This window comes from Diceros bicornis, chromosome 13, assembly GCF_020826845.1.
Source record: "Diceros bicornis minor isolate mBicDic1 chromosome 13, mDicBic1.mat.cur, whole genome shotgun sequence".
Taxonomy (NCBI): domain Eukaryota; kingdom Metazoa; phylum Chordata; class Mammalia; order Perissodactyla; family Rhinocerotidae; genus Diceros; species Diceros bicornis.
Window position 1 is genome coordinate 15,277,353 of NC_080752.1, and position 19,518 is coordinate 15,296,870.

The 19,518-nt window shown below is 37.5% G+C and overlaps 1 protein-coding gene across 1 annotated transcript in view; it reads left to right on the forward strand.

Annotated features, from left to right (window-relative positions):
* SCP2 (sterol carrier protein 2) overlaps nt 1-19,518 on the forward strand; it is a 126,845-nt gene that overhangs the window by 26,671 nt on the left and 80,656 nt on the right. Inside the window, exon 6 of the mRNA XM_058552445.1 lies at nt 15,139-15,265. Coding sequence (XP_058408428.1) covers nt 15,139-15,265 — 127 coding nt within the window. The remainder of the gene's footprint in view (nt 1-15,138; nt 15,266-19,518) is intronic.

A 19,518-nucleotide genomic window follows, 5' to 3' on the forward strand; every position in this document is an offset into this window, starting at 1 on the left:
TGTTTACTAATAGACCCAAACATCTTCTGGTTTCTCTGTGGTAGGTAAACTTAGATATGTTTAGCAATTAAGGTTTCAATATTTATCTTATTTGGAAATGATCTAGATACTCAATGAATTTTTATCATTTAAATTAACCTAGCAAAACTTCGAAGTTTCAAGTTACTAAAGATATTTTGGAACCTATTTTTTAATTAAAAAAATATTTTGAGGAGGATTGGCCCTGCGCTAACATCTGTTGCCAATCTTCCTCTTTTTCTTTTTTTTCCTCCCCAAAGCCCTAGCACGTAGTGGTGTATCACAGTTGTAGAGTTGTAGCTTTTCTATGTGGGATGCTGCCTCAGCATGGCTTGATGAACGGTGAATAGGTCCGCGCCCAGGATCCGAACCGGCAACCCTGGGCCGATGAAGCGGAGCAAACGCACAAACTTAACTGCTTAAATAGCCCTGGAAGCTATTTAAGTACTTATGTCATTAGCAACTAATTGTTGCTAAAAATTTGTCTATTAACTCTTATCTCACTTACGTTTAGACCATTTGTTTGTAACAATCATATTTAGATTACTCACAAAAACTTTATGTCACACTAAAGCAGTGAGCCATCATCTTAATTTGTAAGTGCATACATCGTAATACACAATCATTGTTAAAAGTTTCCCCCAAAACTGTTACCTTTTTTACATTTATTTAACCTGTTTCCAATAATTATTTAGATTGCCTATAAAGACTTGGAGACATCAGACAAAATCAGTGATCATTCTAAGCTATTGTTTTGCTGACAAATGTTGTAATAGAGATACATGAGCTTATTTGACTAGTAAACCCAAGCTGCATGTCTGCATCATATCCAATCTGATAACTCTGAGGACATGCCTTTTTCAATCAAACCAACAAACTTAAACAAGCTTTCATTTACCAAAGATTATTTTATATAATGTTAACTTGAAAGACATTTGGGTTAGTTTTTATTACATTTAGAAACAATTTATGTAAGTGCTTACTTTAAGCCAATTAAATAGATCTTCTCTATAAAGTATACCATCTGGAGGTAGAAAAATATCATGTATGTAATATATATATAGACACACACAAACACACAGACAGATACAACAAAGATTTTATAGCCTCTGTTTAAAAAAATTTTCCTTAATTTGCTTCTTTCCCTCTAGGTATTTAGTTTTATCTTTATTTAGGGAAGAAGGCCTTAAAAAAATTTCTGGGGCCAGCCCAGTGGTGTTGTGGTTAAGTTTTCATGCTCCACTTCGGTGGCCCAGGATTTGCAGGTTCAGATCCCAGGCACGGTCCTACACACTGCTCTTCAAACCATGCTGTGGTAGCGTCCCACATGCAAATAGAGGAAGATGGGCACAGATGTTAGCTCAGGGCTAATGTTCCTCAGCAAAAAGAGGAAGATTGGCAACAGATGTTAGCTTAGGGCCAATCTTCCTCACCAAAAAAGAAAAAAAAATTCCTATCAGGCTTTGAATATCAACTTCCAGTTTGGCTGAATTTCTGATCATAAGTTACTAAATCCTTCCAAATATCTTGTCAGGTTTCGGCCAGGACAAACATTATTCTGGCAGCATTAAACAACTCCATTAATTTTTTAATTTTAGTTTCCCCTTGACTGTTTAAGGGTAGCAGTTTCCCAGAAAATCTCTCAGTCTCATTAACCCTGGGAGAGGCTTATATTGGGTCCTCCTTCAAAGGTTAGATTACCTGGGTGTCCTTAAAGCCGTGACTTAATAAGCTCACTTCTTAAGTGATCTTATCTAATTGGAACGTTCCTTATAATAGCCAATGTACAAGTTTTGGAGGCTCACAGGAGCCCCAAAGTGGCCACTGTAACTTAAATTATCCCGGGTTATCTTGATCCTAAGATCCAGCCATTTACGGTTATTCTCATTTTGTTAAGCACTTTCAAGTATCCGCTCCACCGTACGTATTGTACATGAAGCCAGCTGGGGTTCCAGGGGGCGGCTGCCTGTTTGGGAATTGGTTGGCTTTTAGAAACATGATTTCCTGTTTTCTTTTAGTTTCATTTTACTATAAACTCTGAACAATTTCTAAGGACAGTGTAGTGGGTCAGAATGAGTTTTCAGTCTCTCATTTTGCTATTAAACAATTTGTTCAGACTTTATAGTCACAATTCTTTCCAATTTAAAGCCAAATTAAAATGGTCAGCCTGTCCCATTCACTCCAAAGTTTCCCCTAGGCTTCCCTGTCCTAGGAAATTCCCCCTGGATTCCTCTTACCTAGGAAATTCCCCCTGGGTTGCCCTTATCTAGGAAATTTCCCCTGGGTTCCTCTTACCTAGGAAATTCCCCCTGGGTTCCTCTTACCTAGGAAATGTACCAGTACCCTCTTAAGCCACCTAGTCTTAAGACTTGAAACAGCTCAAGTAAAAGTCAGGACCTATGACTTGAATAAGGAGGTCCGGGTTTCGGGAGAACTCACTGGGGACGCCTGCAAGAGTGCCGTGAAGCCGGAGGGGCTCCGTGGGCCTGCATGGTACCAAGCGCTGCTTCAAAGTAGATTATAGCAATTTGTAACGGAATTTATTAAGATTTTGTATTTTTAATCCTAAATTTAAAAATCAGGTGATTGATTGGGCCGGCCCGGTGGCTTAGCGGTTAAGAGCGAGCGCTCCGCTGCTGGCCGCCTGGGTTCGGATCCCCAGCACGCACCGACGCACCGCTTCTCCGGCCATGCTGAGGCCGCATCCCACATACAGCAACTAGAAGGATGTGCAGCTATGGCGTACAACTATCTACTGGAGCTTTGGGGGGGAAAAAAAATCGGGTGATTGAATAGTCTATTTGAATGTAGCAAAAAATAACTTGGTGTTTCTGTTTATGGCCCCTAGGTGGGTCTCTATAGCAGAGGCCTTAACTTCCCACTCCTGCTTTGCTGTTAAGTTTTGGTTTCTGTATTTGTCCTATGTATTTCCCTTCAGTTGATGTGTCTTAATTTTTCCTTTTTTATGGGTATGCTGCAAACAAAGGAATAATTCTTTCTTATGTGAGGGAGAATTATTACTTTGACCTAAAAAGAATACTTGTTGCACTGGGAGTGCTATTCACAACAAACAAATATACATGGCAGGTAGCCACTAGCCACATGTGGCTATTGCGCTCTTAGTAAAATGTGGTTAGTAAAACTGAGGAACTGAATTTTTATTTTAGTTTGATTAATTTAAACTTAAACTAATACTAAATTCAGTTACTGGAAAACTGGTAAGTATATTTGGAATAATTTAGGCATGTGAATATACTCTTACAAGTGCAAACTTCGTGAAATCTACACATAGATAAAATGTTTCCAATGAAAATATAGATCTGAGTTGGGTTGTGTTGTAAGCATAAAATACACACTGGATTTTGAAGATTTAGGATGAAAAAAGAATGTAAAATGTCTCAATTTTTTGTATTTCTTTATGTTGAAATTGTAATATTTTGGATGTATTGAGTTAAGTGAATATATTCAAATTAATTTCACCTGTTTCTTTTTCTTTTTTAATATGGCTGCTTGGAAATTTATAATTACATATATGGCTTGCACATTATTTTTTTCTGTACAGACCTTAGTGTAGCCAAGAAAGGGACTTAAGAGGCTGCTGCTCTTACGAGGTGACATGCGTCTATGGTTCCTGATGTTGGCACTTCCTACCAGTTGGTTTGTTTTGGCTAGTTTTATAACTTCTTCAGGGCTGGAATGTTGCCATTCAAAATGGCCTCTGACCATGTATTTTTGGTCCATCTAAGCATGTGATTCAGTTGGTCCTCACGTCAGCAGCAAGCAAGGAGGGAGTGGTTAAGTCAGTTCTTGGTAGGACTTCAGGCATCAGAGACAGTCTGGGATTGGCTGCCATTGTAGGCCTGTTCATATCTGAAACAAACATTGGAGAAAATTAGGAATTAAATTTACTGAAGAAGAAAGAGATCATGTAGAGGAAAGATATATTCTTGTTCTTTATTTTTTGCCAGGACATCTCCTCATTCTCTCTTTAGGCTGGGAACCTGGGCTGTTGCTGTGTTTTTAACTTCCTAGGGTCAACTGAATGTTTATATACCTTCTAAAATTCATATGTTAAAATTCTGATTTCCAATGTGCTGGTAGTTAGAGCTGAGGCCTTTGGGAGAATTAGGTTATGGAGGTGGAAGAGTCCTCATGATGGGATTAGTGCCTTTACAGACTTGAGAGAGTTTGCTTCCTCTCTGCTCTGGCCATGTGAGGATACCTTGAGAAGACAGCTGTCTGCGAACCAGGAAACGGGCTCTCACCAGACACCAGGTCTGCTGACACCTTGATCTTGGATCCCAGTCTCCAGAATTGTGAGAAATAAATGTTAGTTGTTTAATGCACCTGGTCTTTGGTATTCTGTTATAGCAGCCCAAACTGACTTAAGACGTAGGGCAAAGGGCAAAATAGATATTTCACCCTCAGATATTTAGAATGGCAAATGCCAAAGTTTTATGAGCGTTTATATGTTTGTTTGAAAAGGTTTGCAGAATTCTATAGCTAATTTTTACATTTTCGTGGCCCACTCTTATGGGAGCTGTTTATCTTAAACATTTTGGGCCGGCCCCATGGCTTAGCGGTTAAGTGCGCGCACTCTGCTGCTGGCGGCCCGGGTTCGGATCCTGGGCGTGCACCGACGCACCACTTGTCCGGCCATGCTGAGGCCGCGTCCCACATACAGCAACTAGAAGGATGTGCAGCTATGACATACAACTATCTACTGGGGCTCTGGGGGAAAAAAAAAGGAGGAGGATTGGCAATAGATGTTAGCTCAGAGCTGGTCTTCCTCAGCGAAAAGAGCAGGATTAGCATGGATGTTAGCTCAGGGCTGATCTTCCTCACAAAAAAAAAGGAGGTATCTTAAAAATTTTATTTTCCTTGTTGTAAAAGTCATAGAAAATGGAAGAATACAGAAAACATAAAGAGGAAATAATCACCTATAATTCCAGTTATCATTACTGATTTGCTAATTTAGCCAAAAAAAGTTGAGATTGTGCTATATCTATATGATGAACTTCATTCTTCACTTAACCTTATAATTTGAGTATTATTTCATATTAAAAATTATTTATAAGCAAAAATTTTAATGACTACGTTACAATTTATCATGTGGCTGTATGATAATTTACTTAGCATTGCTCCTATTATTGGACATTTAGATTATTTCTTTATTATAAATTATGCTACGATGAATATAATTTCAATAATATTTTTCTGTACTTGATTATTTTCTTAGTATAGATTCCAAAGTGATATTATTTAGTAAAAGATATGAACTTTTTCTTTTAAAGAATAATAACTTTATTTGCAAAAAAGGATTCATACTAATTATAAAGAACTTCAAACAAGACAGTAAAATCCAAAGGAGAAAAACGTTTCCCCAAATCCCACTGTCATTAACACCTATGATATAAATAGAACTATCTATCATTAACACCTAGTGAACAACATGTTACACATTTTCCTATGTGTACTTACAGGTGAATCAATAGACATAGTTTTAAAGGGAATCATACCTCATATGCTATTTTAAACAAAGATATTTATTTTTTTCTCAAATTTAACCAAAGGAAACGAAACTAAAGTAGAACTGAAAGAATTGCTATAAATATAAATGTTCCTTAGCCCTAAAAGATATCATTTCCAAAAAGATCCCTCTATAGCTAGGAAAAAAGTATTAGGAAAAATTTGAAGTTGAAGTAATTTTTAAAACTGCACATTTCAACTTTAGTTTCTGTTGATTCTCTGCTCTGAAGAAAGAGGAGATTAGCACACTTTAACATCCTTCTCCCCCTTCCCTAAGTCCTGATTTTTGTTAGCTATCTATTTTTACGTTAACAAAGTTTATAACATTTACATTCTTTTGCAACCATAATTCCCACAGTTATTAAATTTTTTCTCTATATTTAAATAGCTTAATTTTTCACTGCTTTTTATTTTTAAATTTTTTGATATTCAAAAAGCTGTACATAATGTACACAACTTGATGAGTTTGACTGCTGTTGTCAAATATTTTTCTATCATAGAATTCTTAATTTTGACTCCCTTGTTTTGTTGGATTTTGTCATTTAGTAGTAGTATTTTTTTGTTTTTAATTATTTTATTAAAAAAATTTATGAGCACCTTTAAATTTTTTTTTTCTTTTATTTATTTTTTCCCCCCAAAGCCCCAGTAGATAGTTGTATGTCATAGTTGCACAGCCTTCTAGTTGCTGTATGTGGGACGCAGCCTCAGCATGGCCGGAGAAGTGGTGCATCGGGGATCCGAACCTGGGCCGCCAGTAGCGGAGTGCACGCACTTAACCGCTAAGCCACAGGGCTGGCCCCTATGAGCACCTTTAAACATGTATCTTTGCAAATATCATTAATCATCTCTAGAATATATTCCTAAAAGTAGAATTGCTGAGTCAAAGATATATACATTTTTAAGGCTTTTGATTCATATTGCCACAAAGATTATGGACTTTGTGTTTCCACCAAGAGTGTATGAGAGTATCTATTTTATTTTTTCTCCCTATACCCTTCTCAAAGATGCACATTATTCTTTTTGATCTTTGCTAATTTGTTAGTTGAAAAATATCTCATTGCTATTTTTATTAGTATTTTTTTAATTAATATTGAGGTTGAGCATTTTTTTGTTTGTTTCTAAGTCATCACCATTTCCACAGTATTAGGGAGTTATTCTGGAGATTTTGTACTTTATCAACACAGTATTCTCCAAAATCCAAAGAAGTAAAAGCAAATAAATACTCCTTTATTTTCATTTAACCATAAACCTAGAAGGTAAGGCACCATTATATTTTATAAAATAAGTAGGCCTGTGTTGTTATAGAAATAATTCGGTCTTCCCTATGAATTTGTTTGTAGAGTCTGTAAATACCCTCTACTCTTATGGTTTTCAGGGCATCTGAAGCTTGGTTTCTTTTCATTTTTTTTTTTTTGGTTAGCTTCATTGAGATATATTTCACAAACCATAAAATTCACCCATTTAAAGTGTACAGTTCAGTGATATTTAGTATATTCACAGAGTTGTGCAACTATCACTACAATCTAATTTTAGACTTTTTTTAACACCCTAAAAAGAAACCCTAAACATATTAGCAGTCCTTCTCCTTTCCCCTCTACCTCCAGCCCAGCCCCGGACAACCACTAATTTACTTTCTGTCTTTATGGATTTGTCTATTCCGGATATTTCACATAAACAGAATCATGCTATATGTGGTCTTTTGTGTCTGGCTTCTTTCACTTAGCTTAAAGTCTTCAAGGTTCATTTCTGTTGTAGCATATATCAGTACTCCATTCTTTTTTATTGCCAAATGATATTCTTTCTTTTTTTTTTTTTTTTGTGAGGAAGATCTTCCCTGAGCTAACATCTGTGCTAATCCTCCTCTTTTTGCTGAGGAAGACCGGCTCTGAGCTAACATCTATTGCCAATCCTCGTTTTTTTCCCCCAAAGCCCCAGTAGATAGTTGTATGTCATAGTTGCACATCCTTCTATTTGCTGTATGTGGGATGTGGCCTCAGCATGGCCAGAGAAGTGGTGCGTCGCTGCACGCCCTGGATCTGAACCCGGGCCACCAGTAGCGGAGCGCGCTTACTTAACCGCTAAGCCACAGGGCCGGCCCGCCAAATAATATTCTATTGTGTGATTATATCATGTTTTGTTTATCCATTCATCAATTGATGGACACTTAAGTTGCTTCCACTTGTTGTCTTTTGTGAATAATGCTCCTATGAACATTGGTGTACAAGATTTTGTATGGAGGTATGTTTTCAGTTCTCTTAGGTATATACCTAGAAGTGGAATTGCTGGGTCAAATGATAACTGTTTAACATTTTGAGGAACTAGCAAACTTTTCCAAATGGCCACACCATTTTACAGTCCTGCCAACAATGTATGAGTGTATTAGTCTGCTTGGGCTGCCATAAAAATATACCATTGACTGGGTGGCTTAAACACCAGAAGTTTATGTCTTACATTTCTGGAGGCTGGGAAGTCCAAGATTAAGATACCAGCCAATTTGATTCCTGGTGGGGGCTCTCTTCCTAGCTTGTAGACAGTCTCCTTCTCCCTGTGTCTTCACATGGCTTTTTCCTTGGTGAGTGCTTTTGCAGGGGTGGGGAGAGAGAAACGTATTTTCTTTTTGTGTAAGGCCATCAATCCTAAGGATTAGGATCCTACCCTTATAATCTCATTTAACCTTAATTATCTCCTAAAAGCACTATTTCCAAATGCAGTCACATTGGTGATTAGGGATTCAACATATGAATTTGGGGGGGAGGACACAATTTAGACCATAACAATGAGAGTTCCAATTTCGCCACGTCTTGCGGACACTTGTTATTGTCTGTCTGTTTTGTTATAGCTATCCTAGTGGATGTGAAGTGGTATCTCCTTGTGGTTTTGATTTGCATTTCCATGATGGCTAAGGATGTTGATATCTTTTCATGTGTTTAATGGCCATTCATGTATCTTTTTTGGAGAAATGTCTATTCACATCCTTTGCCCATTTTTAAATTAGGTTATTTTTTTATTATTGAGTTGTAAGAGTTCTTTATATATTCTAGATACAAGTCTCTTATCAGATAGATGATTTGCAAATATTTTCTCCCATTCAGTGGCTTGTCTTTTCACTTTCTTAATGATGTCCTTTGAGGCACAGAAGTTTTAAATTTTGATGCAGTTCAATTTTTCTGTTTTTTATTGTTGTTGCTTATGCTGTTGGTGTCATATCTAAGAAACCATTGCCAAATTCAAGATCTTGAAAATTTACTTTTATGTTTTCTTGTAAGAATTTTGTAGTTTTAGCTGTTACACATAGGTCTTTGTTCCCTTTTGTGTTAATTTTTTCATATGGTGTGAAGTAGGGGTCCAGCTTCATTCTTTTGCTTGTGGATGTCCAGTTGTCCCAGCACCATTTTTTTGAAAAGACTATCCTTCACCCCATTGATTTGTCTTGGCACCCTTGTCGAAAATAAATTGACTGTAATTGTGAGGGTTTATTTTTGTACTCTCAATTCTATTCCATTGATCTATATATCCCTATGCCAATACCACACCATTCTGGTTACTATTGTTTTTTAGAAAATTTTGAAATTAGGAAGTAAGAGTCCTCTAAATTCTTCTTTTTCTAGATTGTTTTGGCTATACTGTGTCCCTTGAGTTTCCATATGAATTTTAGGATCAGCTTATCAATATTAGCAAAGAAACCAGTTGGGATTCTGACTGGGATTGTGTTGAATCTGTATATCAGTTTGAGGAGGACTGCCATTTTAACAATCTGAAATCTTCCATTCATGAGCATGAAATGTCTTTCTATTTATTTAAAATAGATCTTCTTTAATTTCTTTCAGTAATGTTTTTATTTTTCTGAGTATAAGTTGTACACTTCTTTTGTTAAATTTATTCCTAAGTATTTTATTCTTTTTGATGCTTTTATAAATGGAATTTCTTTTCTTTTCTTTTTTTTTTTGTGAGGAAGATCAGCCCTGAGCTAACATCCGTTGCCAATCCTCCTCTTTTTGCTGAGGAACATTGGCCCTGGGCTAACATCTGTGCTGATCTTTCTCTACTTTATATGGGTTGCCGCCACAGCATGGCTTGACAAGTGGTGTGTCGGTGCACACCTGGGATCCACACCTGTGAATCCCAGGCTGCCGAAGCGGATTGCACATGATTAACCACTGTGCCACAGGGCCAGCCCCTGGAATTATTTTCTTAATTTCATTTTGAGTTGTTCTTGGCAAGTGTGTGGAAATATATCTAATTTTTTTTTTTTTTGTGAGGAATATTTGCTCTGAGCTAACATCTGTTGCCAGTCTTCCTTTTTTTTTTTTTTTTTTTTGCTTGAGGAAGATTAGCCCTGAGCTGACATCTGTGCCAGTCTTCCTCTGTTTTGTGTGTGGGTTGCTGCCACAGCGTGGCTTGATGAGTGGTGTAGGTCCGCACCCAGAATCTGAACCTGTGAACCCAGGCCGCCAAAGTGGAGCATGCTGGACTTAACCACTATGCCACAGGGCTGGCCCTGAAATATATCTAGTGTTTATGTATTGATCTTGTATCCTGTAACCTTGATGAACTTATTTATTCTAATAGTTGTTAGTGCATTCCTTAGAATTTTCTATGTGGAAGATCACCTCATCTGCAAATGTAGTTTTACTTCTTTCTTTTCAATATTATTGCCTTTTATTTATTTTCTTGCCTAATTGCCCTGGCTAGAACTTCCAGTGCAATGTTGAATAGAAGTGATGAGAGCAGACATCTTCATCTTGTTTCTGATTTTATGGGGGAAACATTCAGTCTTTTAAGTATGATGTTACCTGTGGGGTTTTGGTAGATACCTTTAATCAGGTTGAGAAAGTTCCCTTCTTTTCCTGGTTTTTTGAGTGTTTTTTTAATCATGAAAGTGTTTTGGATTTTGTCAAATGCTTTTTCTGTGTCTATTGAGATGATTGTGTGGTGTTTGTACTTTATTCTGTTGATATGGTGTATTACATTAGTTGATTTTACCATATTAAACCAACCTTGCATTCCTGGGATAAATCCCACTTGGTCACAAGTATAATCCTTTTATATGTTGCTGCGTTCAGTTTGCTAGTATTTTGTTGAAAATTTTTTCATCTACATTCATAAGAGATATTGGTGTATAGTTTTCTTGTGATCATCATTCTTTTAAATTTTCTTCACACTAATGGGTGTATAGTGGTATCTTGTGAATTTAATTTGTATTTCCCTAATATTTAATGGTGGTGAGCATGTTTTCATGTTTTTATTTGCCATTGGTATATCTTCTTTGGCAAATTCAATGACTGTGGAAACCTTCTGCCCAATTATTATTTGTTTATTTTCTTATTATTGTGTTATAAGAGTTCTTTATGTATTCTAGATAGATACAAGCTCTTGTTAGATACGTTTTACAAGTATTTTCTCCAACTCTCTGGACTTGCCTTTTCATTTTATAGATGGTGTCGTTTTTTTTGTGTGTGGGGGGAAGATTGGCCCTGAGCTAACATCCGTTGCCAATCTTCTTCTTTTTGCTGAGGAAGATTAGCGCTGAGCTAACATCTGTGCCCCTCTTCCTCTGTTTTGTATGTGGGATACCCCCACAGCATGGCTTGATGAGTGGTGCATAGGTCTGTGCCCAGGATCCGAACCTGCGAACCTCGGGCCACCGAAGTAGAGTGCCTGAACTTAGCCACTATGCCACCAGGCTGGCCCCTATAAATGGTGTCTTTTGAAGAGCAAAAGTTTTAAATTTTGATGAAGTCAAGTTTATCAGTTTTCTTCTCTACTTTGTGCTTTTTGTGTCCTATTTGAGAACATTTTGCCTAACCAAAGACACTAAGATTTAATCTTATGCTTTCTTCAAGAAGTTTTATACTTTTAGCTCTTAAATTTTGGGTTTATGATCCATTTTAAGTTAATTTTTGTAAGTGGTATGAAGTAAAGATCAAGTTTTTTTAAATGTATATCCTCTATTTTCAGCTCCATTTGTTGAAAAGATTTTTTCCCCATTGAATTGCCTTGATACCTTTGCTAATAATCAGTTGACCATGTAGTGTGGATCTTTTCTGGACTCTTTTCTTTGATCTGTCTTTATGATCTATCTTTTCTTTTATCTATACTTTTTTTTTTTTATGAGGAAGATCAGCCCTGAGCTAACATCCATGCCAATCCTCCTCTTTTTGCTGGGGAAGACTGGCCCTGGGCTAACATCTGTTCCTATCTTCCTCCACTTGATATGGGACGCCACCACAGCATGGCCTGACAAGCGGTGCCTCGGTGCGCGCCTGGGATCCGAACCCGGGCCGCCAGCAGTGGAGTGCACGCACTTAACTGCTACGCCATGGCGCTGGCCCCTATACTTTACTTTCTTGATTACTGTAACTTTATAGTAAGCCTTGAAATCCAATTGCGATGAGTATTTTCTTTGTTCTTCTTTTTCAAAATTGACTTGGCCATTCTCGTACTTTGCATTTCCATCTGCACTTTAAGAATTGGCCTGTCAGTTTCTGCAAAAATACTTCCTGGATTGTAGTGGATTTATAGATTAATATGTGGAAATCTGACATTTTTAACAATATTGAGTCCTGCAATCCATAAACATGGTTTATCTCTCTCTAGTTAGGTCTTTGATTCCTTGCACTACTGTTATTTAGTTTTCAGTGTGTAACTCTTGGACATATATTATTAAAAATTTCCCTAGGTATTTCAAGTTTTTTGATGTTATTATAAATAGCACTTATTTTTTTTTTAATTTTATTTGTTTATTTCCCCCCCCCAAAGCCCCAGTAGATAGTTGTACGTCATAGCTGCACATCCTTCTAGTTGCTGTATGTGAGACGCGGCCTCAGCATGGCTGGAGAAGCGGTGCGTCGGTGCACGCCCGGGATCCGAACCCCGGGCCACCAGTAGCGGAGCGCGCACACTTAACTGCTAAGCCACGGGGCCAGCCCAAAATAGCACTTATTTTAATACCAGTTTCCAGTTGTATTTTGTGACCCAGTTATGTTCTCTTACTAGTCTAGTGGCTTTTTAAAGGTTCTGTAGGATTTTCTGCATAAATAGTCATATCATCTACGTATAAAGACAGTTTTATTTCTTCCTTTTCAATCTGTATGTCTTTTATTTTTTTTGCCTTATTATTCCACTGGCTAGTATCTTCATAATAGTTGAAATAGAAGTTGTGAGAGCATTTATCTTTGCCTTGTTTTTGATCATAGGGGGAAAACATTCAAATTTCACTATTAAATATGTTATAGGGGGAAAACATTCAAATTTCACCATTAAATATATTAGCTGTGGATTTTCCATAGATGCTCTTTATCAGATTAAGGAAGTTTCCTTCTGTTCTTAGTTTGCTGAGAGTTTCCGTCATGAGTGTATGTTGAATTTTGTCACCTGCTTTTTCTGTATGTATGAGGTAACTCTTATTTTGTTTTTCTTATTTATTTATTTATTTTAAACTTTTTTTTTTTTTTTAAAGATTTTCATTTATTTATTTTTTCCCCCCAAAGCCCCAGTAGATAGTTGTATGTCATAGCTGCACATCCTTCTAGTGGCTGTATGTGGGACGTGACCTCAACGTGGCCGGAGAAGCAGTGCCTCGGTGCGCACCCGGGATCCGAACCCGGGCCGCCAGCAGCGGAGCGTGCGGACTTAACTGCTAAGCCACGGGGCTAGCCCTGTAATTTGTGATTGAATGCTAAACATTGTAAACTTTACTTTATTGGGTGTTGAATTTTTCTGTTACTTTGACTATTTTGGGTTTTGTCCTGGGGCAGTTTTTTTTTTAAGAAATGGTTTGATCCTTCTGAGATTTGCTTTTAAACTCTGTTGGGTAGAATCAGAACGGCCTTTATTCTAAGGCTAAACTGACCCTAGTAACCTCAGTACTCTGTTGATGCCCTGTGTTTTAAGAGATCTTTCCACTGTGATTTTTGGGAATAAGAACTATTCCTGGCTCTGTGAGAGCACTGGGAATTGTTCTGCCTCTTCTGTTCTAGTGATTCATTCCCTGGTCTCAGTAGTTTCCTCATGCTCATGTGTTGATCAGATTCACTTAAGACTCAAGGGGAACCCTCTTCACATCTGCAGAGAGCCCTCTCTGTCTCTCCTCTCCAGTCCTCTTCTCTGTGCATTCTAGATGTCCTGGTCTCTCTGAACTCCTAACTCTGTTTATTTAACTTCGAGAGACTGCTGGACTCTGTTACTCTTCCCTACTCTTTCCAGGTAGTAATCTGGGGACAATCATAATGCTCGTTTTATTTATTTCCCTTCCCTCAGAGATCACTTCATTATGCTTTATGTTGTCCATTTGCCTGAAAACAGTTGCTTTGTATATTTTGTCCAGGATTTTAGTTGTGTAAGATAGAAGGGTAATTCTGGTTTCTATAATTCATTATGACTAGAAGCAGAAAGTTGTATATTACTGTTTTAATTAGCATTTCTTTTTGACTTAGATATGAACATTTTCTGTATGTTTTTTAAAATGTCTTTTGACAGAAAAAAATTTTCACCTATGTCATCCAAACATATTTATGTACACTTATTTTTAAGATTTCTGTGTTTAGAGAGTCCACAAGACCCGTTTATCAGGTCATTTGTCTTTATCCTTCAGCTCATTTGTCTTTATCCTTTGTATTGTCAAGTTGTTTATCATATCAAATCAAATGATTTTCTTCCTTTAAGCCTATTTTAGCCTTAATCAAAGAGAATGTCTAAACGGTATTCCCTCTAGAACCCCTTTGTAGATCAAAAAAAAAAATCTTCATTTATTCATTCAACAATTATTTATGGAATGTTTATTATATGGAAGGCCACATGCTAGGCAGTGGTTATACATACAAAGGTATATGGAAAAAGAGTTCCAACCCTCAGGGAGTTCATAGTCTAGTAGATAAACTGACAAGAAATAGTTAGCTTTCCCTTTGCAGAATATTTGCAGTGGGAACTAGGTTCTTCTATTCTAGAACCATGGAAACAGAGATGATTACATTCTCTGAGTATCAGTTTATCCTAATCCACTCCGTTTCTCAAACACCTAAGTATGCTCCTGCCTTAGGGTCTTTGTTCTTGCTGTTCCCTCTGCCCAGGATGCTACTCTCTCAAGGTTTTCCGAATGAATGACTTGTTACTCCCTCATATCCCTGCTCAAATATCATTTTATCAGTGAGACCTCCCCTGACTGTTGTCTATAAAATAACACTTCCACATACGATCTTTATCCACTTACTCAGATTTATTCTTTATTGCATTATTATTTACATTTTTATTTATTTTCTTCCTCATCATCTTTTGTCCCCTCCCCCCCAAATGTCAACACCAGACGAGCAGGAACTTTATCTGTTTTGTTCACTATTGTATCACCTTGCGTAGTAACTGACACATACAGGATTCTTGATAAATGTTTCTTGAAAAAATGAATACCTCTTTGGTCACTTGATTATTTTTCCTTTCCATGTTTCCCTGCAAAGCATTTCCTGACTGATTTTATTCACAATGTCCATTTTTGGTTTGCTCTGCACTTAGAATAAGCAAATGTCTTAGTAACACTGTAATAGTTGAAAGATACTTATGTCAAATACTTATTAAATTTTGTTTTTTCCTTTCTCTTAGTTTGCAGATAGGACCAATCCAATTGATAAACATCTTGAGGTCCTGATCAATAAGTATGGATTATCTGCTGAACCAGTTACTCCTCAGATGTTTGGGGGTGCTGGAAAAGAGCACATGGAAAAATATGGTATGTCAAAAAACTTGAAGGCTTATTGGTAGTTATAGACATGTGATGAGAAACAGTAGGTATTGATTAAGGAACTGTAAAGGATGCCAAGATATGTAAGATAACAAATGGTTTTTGAATTAAGTTGAAGAAGTAGTCTGCATAGAATTTAGTTGTAGAGAAAGTATTTATATATAAGATATCATATAGGAAGTACCTAGAATGCTCCAAAACAAGAAATTGAAATTGGAAAAATAACATAAATCTTCTCTCCTTTAATCATGGACTATAAATTGAGGTTCATCAGTTCTAAATATTATAATGAGACGTAAAGCTTGCTCTTGATAATGGAGTTATATAACCAAATTTTATTCTTAGTACTTGAATCCATCAGGAGTCCATCATCATCTGTCATTCCATGGTGTTTTATGAGATTTAAATTTCATAGTTGATTTTTATTTTTATTTATTTTTTTTTGTGAGGAAGATCAGCCCTGCGCTAACATCTGCCAATCCTCCTCTTTTTTTGCTGAGGAAGACTGGCCCTGGGCTAACATCCATGCCCATCTTCCTCCACTTTATATGGGATGCCGCCACAGTGTGGCCCGACAAGCGGTGCATCGGTGCGCGCCCAGGATCCGAACCAGCGAACCCCGGGCCGCCTCGGCAGAGCGTGCGCTCTCAACCGCCTGCGCCACTGGGCCGGCCCCAGTTGATTTTTATTTTATTGATAACCATTCTAGTCTTTTGACTGATGGTCAATGATTGGCTTCCCTTTGCTGGTCAGTTAAAGCATGGGATAGTACAGATAGAATTTTTTGTTGTTGTTATATGACCCTGAACTAGTACCTTGTTGTGTACTGTGAGATAAGAAAGAAAATAATCACGCTTGAAATTTCAGCATTCCTATTCTTTGCAGGAAAAATGTCCCGGGTTTGATAGCCAAGATCAAGTAATTAGAAAGGAAAAAAATCTTCAAGGAAGAATGATGAGATCGTATAGAGGAGCACTGCTAGTTTGGGGCCATGGGAATCTTCTTTCTTGTAGCTATTTCTTACCATTTTTAACTCAGTCCATTTCAATCTGGCTTCCTCCCTTTCTCAAGGCTATCATTGATCACTATGTTGCCATATCCAGTAAATACTTTTCAATCCTAATTTAACAGACCTTAGCACCATTAGTCCCTTTTGATTACTTCCTTCTTGAAACAGTGTCTTCTCTTGGCCTCCATGACACTTCCTTCTCCTGGTTTTCCTTTACTTCTTTGGCTCTTCCTTGTCCATTTTCTTTTCAGTTAAATAATTTATTTAAAGTATTACTGAGCTCTCGTTATATTCCAGGCATCGTTCTGGGCACTGGAATATAGCAATATATCAGTTAGCTATTGCTGTGTAATAAACCACACTAAAACTCAGTGATTTTAAACAATGATTATTTATTATTATAGTTTACAAGTTTGTAGATTGGGAATCAGCTTATTTGAGCTGAGCTCAGCTCCTCTTGTCTAGGTCAATCATATGACTATAGGTTGACTGGAGAGCCTGTTCTAGTCTTGTTTGGCTGAGTCATATGTCTCTTGTCCTCGTGGGACCAGAAGGCCAGCCCTGGCATGTCATTTTCATGGTGCTGGCAGAAGCACAAGAGAGTAACCTGCAATGTGCAAGGCCTTTTGAGACTTAAGCTGTTGACCAAAACAAGTCACATGGCAAACTTGGAATCAAGGGATAGGGAAATATATTCCACTTCTTTTGTGGTAGGAAAATGCAAAGTCAGACCACATTCAAGAGGGAAAAAGAATTAGGGACATTAATGTATTCATTCACAAGCAATAAATAAGCAGATGAGATGTGAGATTTTGCTTAAATTTCGAATAGGGGAGAGACAATAACACTTGAAAAAAACTAAGATAATTTCAGATAATTATTAGTCCTGTGAACAAAATAAAACAAAATAATGTACTTGTGGGGAGAGGGGGGCAAACCTAGGATAGTCAGTGATGGCCTCTATACTTTTATATCCAATTGGCATATTGACATCTCTGCTTGTATATTTAACAGATATTTCAAATTTAACATGTTCAGATGCAAACTTTTAATTCTGTTTTCTCATCTTCTTAAACTTTCTCCTTCCCTAGTTTTCCTCATCTCAGTAAGTGGCGCTTCATCCATTCAGATTTTCAAAGCAGGAACATGAGTCATCTTTGACGCTTCTTCCCCCTCCTCCATTCCAGTCCCTCACTACGTCCTATCAGTTCTACCTGCAAACTCCAAACCATGTTTCTTCCTTCCATTTCCTTTCATTACTACAGCTCTTACCCTAGATCAGAATTTTTCAAACTGCGGTTTGTGACCTGCTAGGAAATTATGGAATTAACTTTGTGGGTTGAACCCAGCATTTTTTTTTTAAATCTAAAATTTGTCATTGTTGTGTATTATAACTCAATACAGAGAACTGCACAAAACGTAAATGTACAGCTTAGTAAATTCTCACAAATCTCATAACTGTGACCTAAAGCACCTCCCAGGTAAAAATAGAATGCAAACACCCAAGAATCCTCTCTGTAGATTATTTTTATCTTAAGAACTTTGTGCGTCTCCTGTGAATCTTTTTGGGTCATTCATTCCATTAGACTAAAAGCTACACCAAAAAATCTCTTTGAGATAAGCCCTCTTCTACCTTGGATCCCTTCTGAGATGGCTGAGGGACAACATTCTTTTTTTTTTTTTTGAGGGAGATCAGCCCTGAGCTAACATCCTATGCTGATCCTCTTCTTTTCTGCTGAGGAACATTGGCCCTGAGCTAACTTCTGTGCCCATCTTCCTCTACTGTATATGGGATGCCACCATAGCATGGCGTGACAAGTGGTGCGTCGGTGCACGCCCGGGATCCAAAGCCTGGAACCCCGGGTTGCCGAAGTGGAGTGCGCACACTTAACTGCTTATGCCACCAGGCCAGCCCAGGGATAACATTCTTAAGCTTCCTAGCAGCCCTTTGCTTGATTGAGAGGATTTGTGAGGCACAGACTTTTTCTCTTTAGAGGGTTTTTTCTGTTTGAACCATATTCTGAGGCATCACTTTTGATCTTTCTGAGATCTTACCAAAAGATTTGTCACACCTTGGGCTTCATCTTTGGACCATGTTTTCCCAGCAGCGCTGTGGATTTGATCTTTGTTCAAAGGCCGTTTTTCAATTTTAGCCTCTTTTCCCACCTTGAGAGGCTGTGAGTTTTCAAAACCATCAAGTCCTGAATTCTTTTTGTTAAACAATTCTTTCCTCAATATAGCAATATAGAGTTTTACTATAAACAGCAGGAAGAAACCATGTGGCAACTTCAATATTTTCCTTATTATCTATTATCCACAAAATTGCAGGTAATAGTGTTACTAAAATTTCTGCTATTATTGTAACAAGGATCTCCTTTTCTCTAGTCCTCAGTAAGGTTTTATCTTTTGCAAATCCTTGCCTTTCACCATCTTCAAAGGACCACAAGGCTTCTACTAGTAGTTTCTTCAAGGCACTTTAGGCTTTCACTAGTAATTTCCTTAAAACCCACCTCCTGGTTCCAAAGCCATTCACATATTTTACATTATTGTTCGGTGTAACTCCATTTCCAGTATATTAGTCTGCTTGGGCTGCCATAACAAAATATCATAGACTAGGTAGCTCAAACAACAGAAATTTATTTCCCATAGTTCTAGAGGCTAGGAAGTCCAAGATCAAGGTGCTATTAGCTTTTATTCTGAGGTCTCTTCTCTTAGCTTGTAGACAGATGCCATCTCACTGTTTACTCACATGATCTCTTCTTTTGTGGGCACAGAGAGAGAGAGAGAGAAAGAAACATCTTTTTCTTCTTATAAGAGTTCTTACAAGGGCACTAACTCATCATGAGGGCCTTACTTTCACGACCTCATCTACCCTAATTACCTCCCCAAAGCCCCATTTCCAAATACCGTCACATTGCGGGTTAGGTCTTCAACATATGAATTTTGGATTTGGGGGAACACAATTCAGTCCATTGCATTCAGATACCAAAATATGTATTCGTTATCTATTACTGTGTAACAGTGATGCTCTTTTTAAAAATCATTTCTTGTTGTTTTTATTCCTCTTGTCTAGTTTCCCTTTGTGTAAGCTCACTGGCCTTCTTTCAGTGTCTTTAGTAAGCCAGACTTTCCTGCCTTAGGCTCTCATATTCCCTTTGGCTACAATGCTCTTTACCCCATTCTTTCAAAGTTAGCTTTTCTCATCCCTTAGGTCTTAAAAAAAATCTTATCT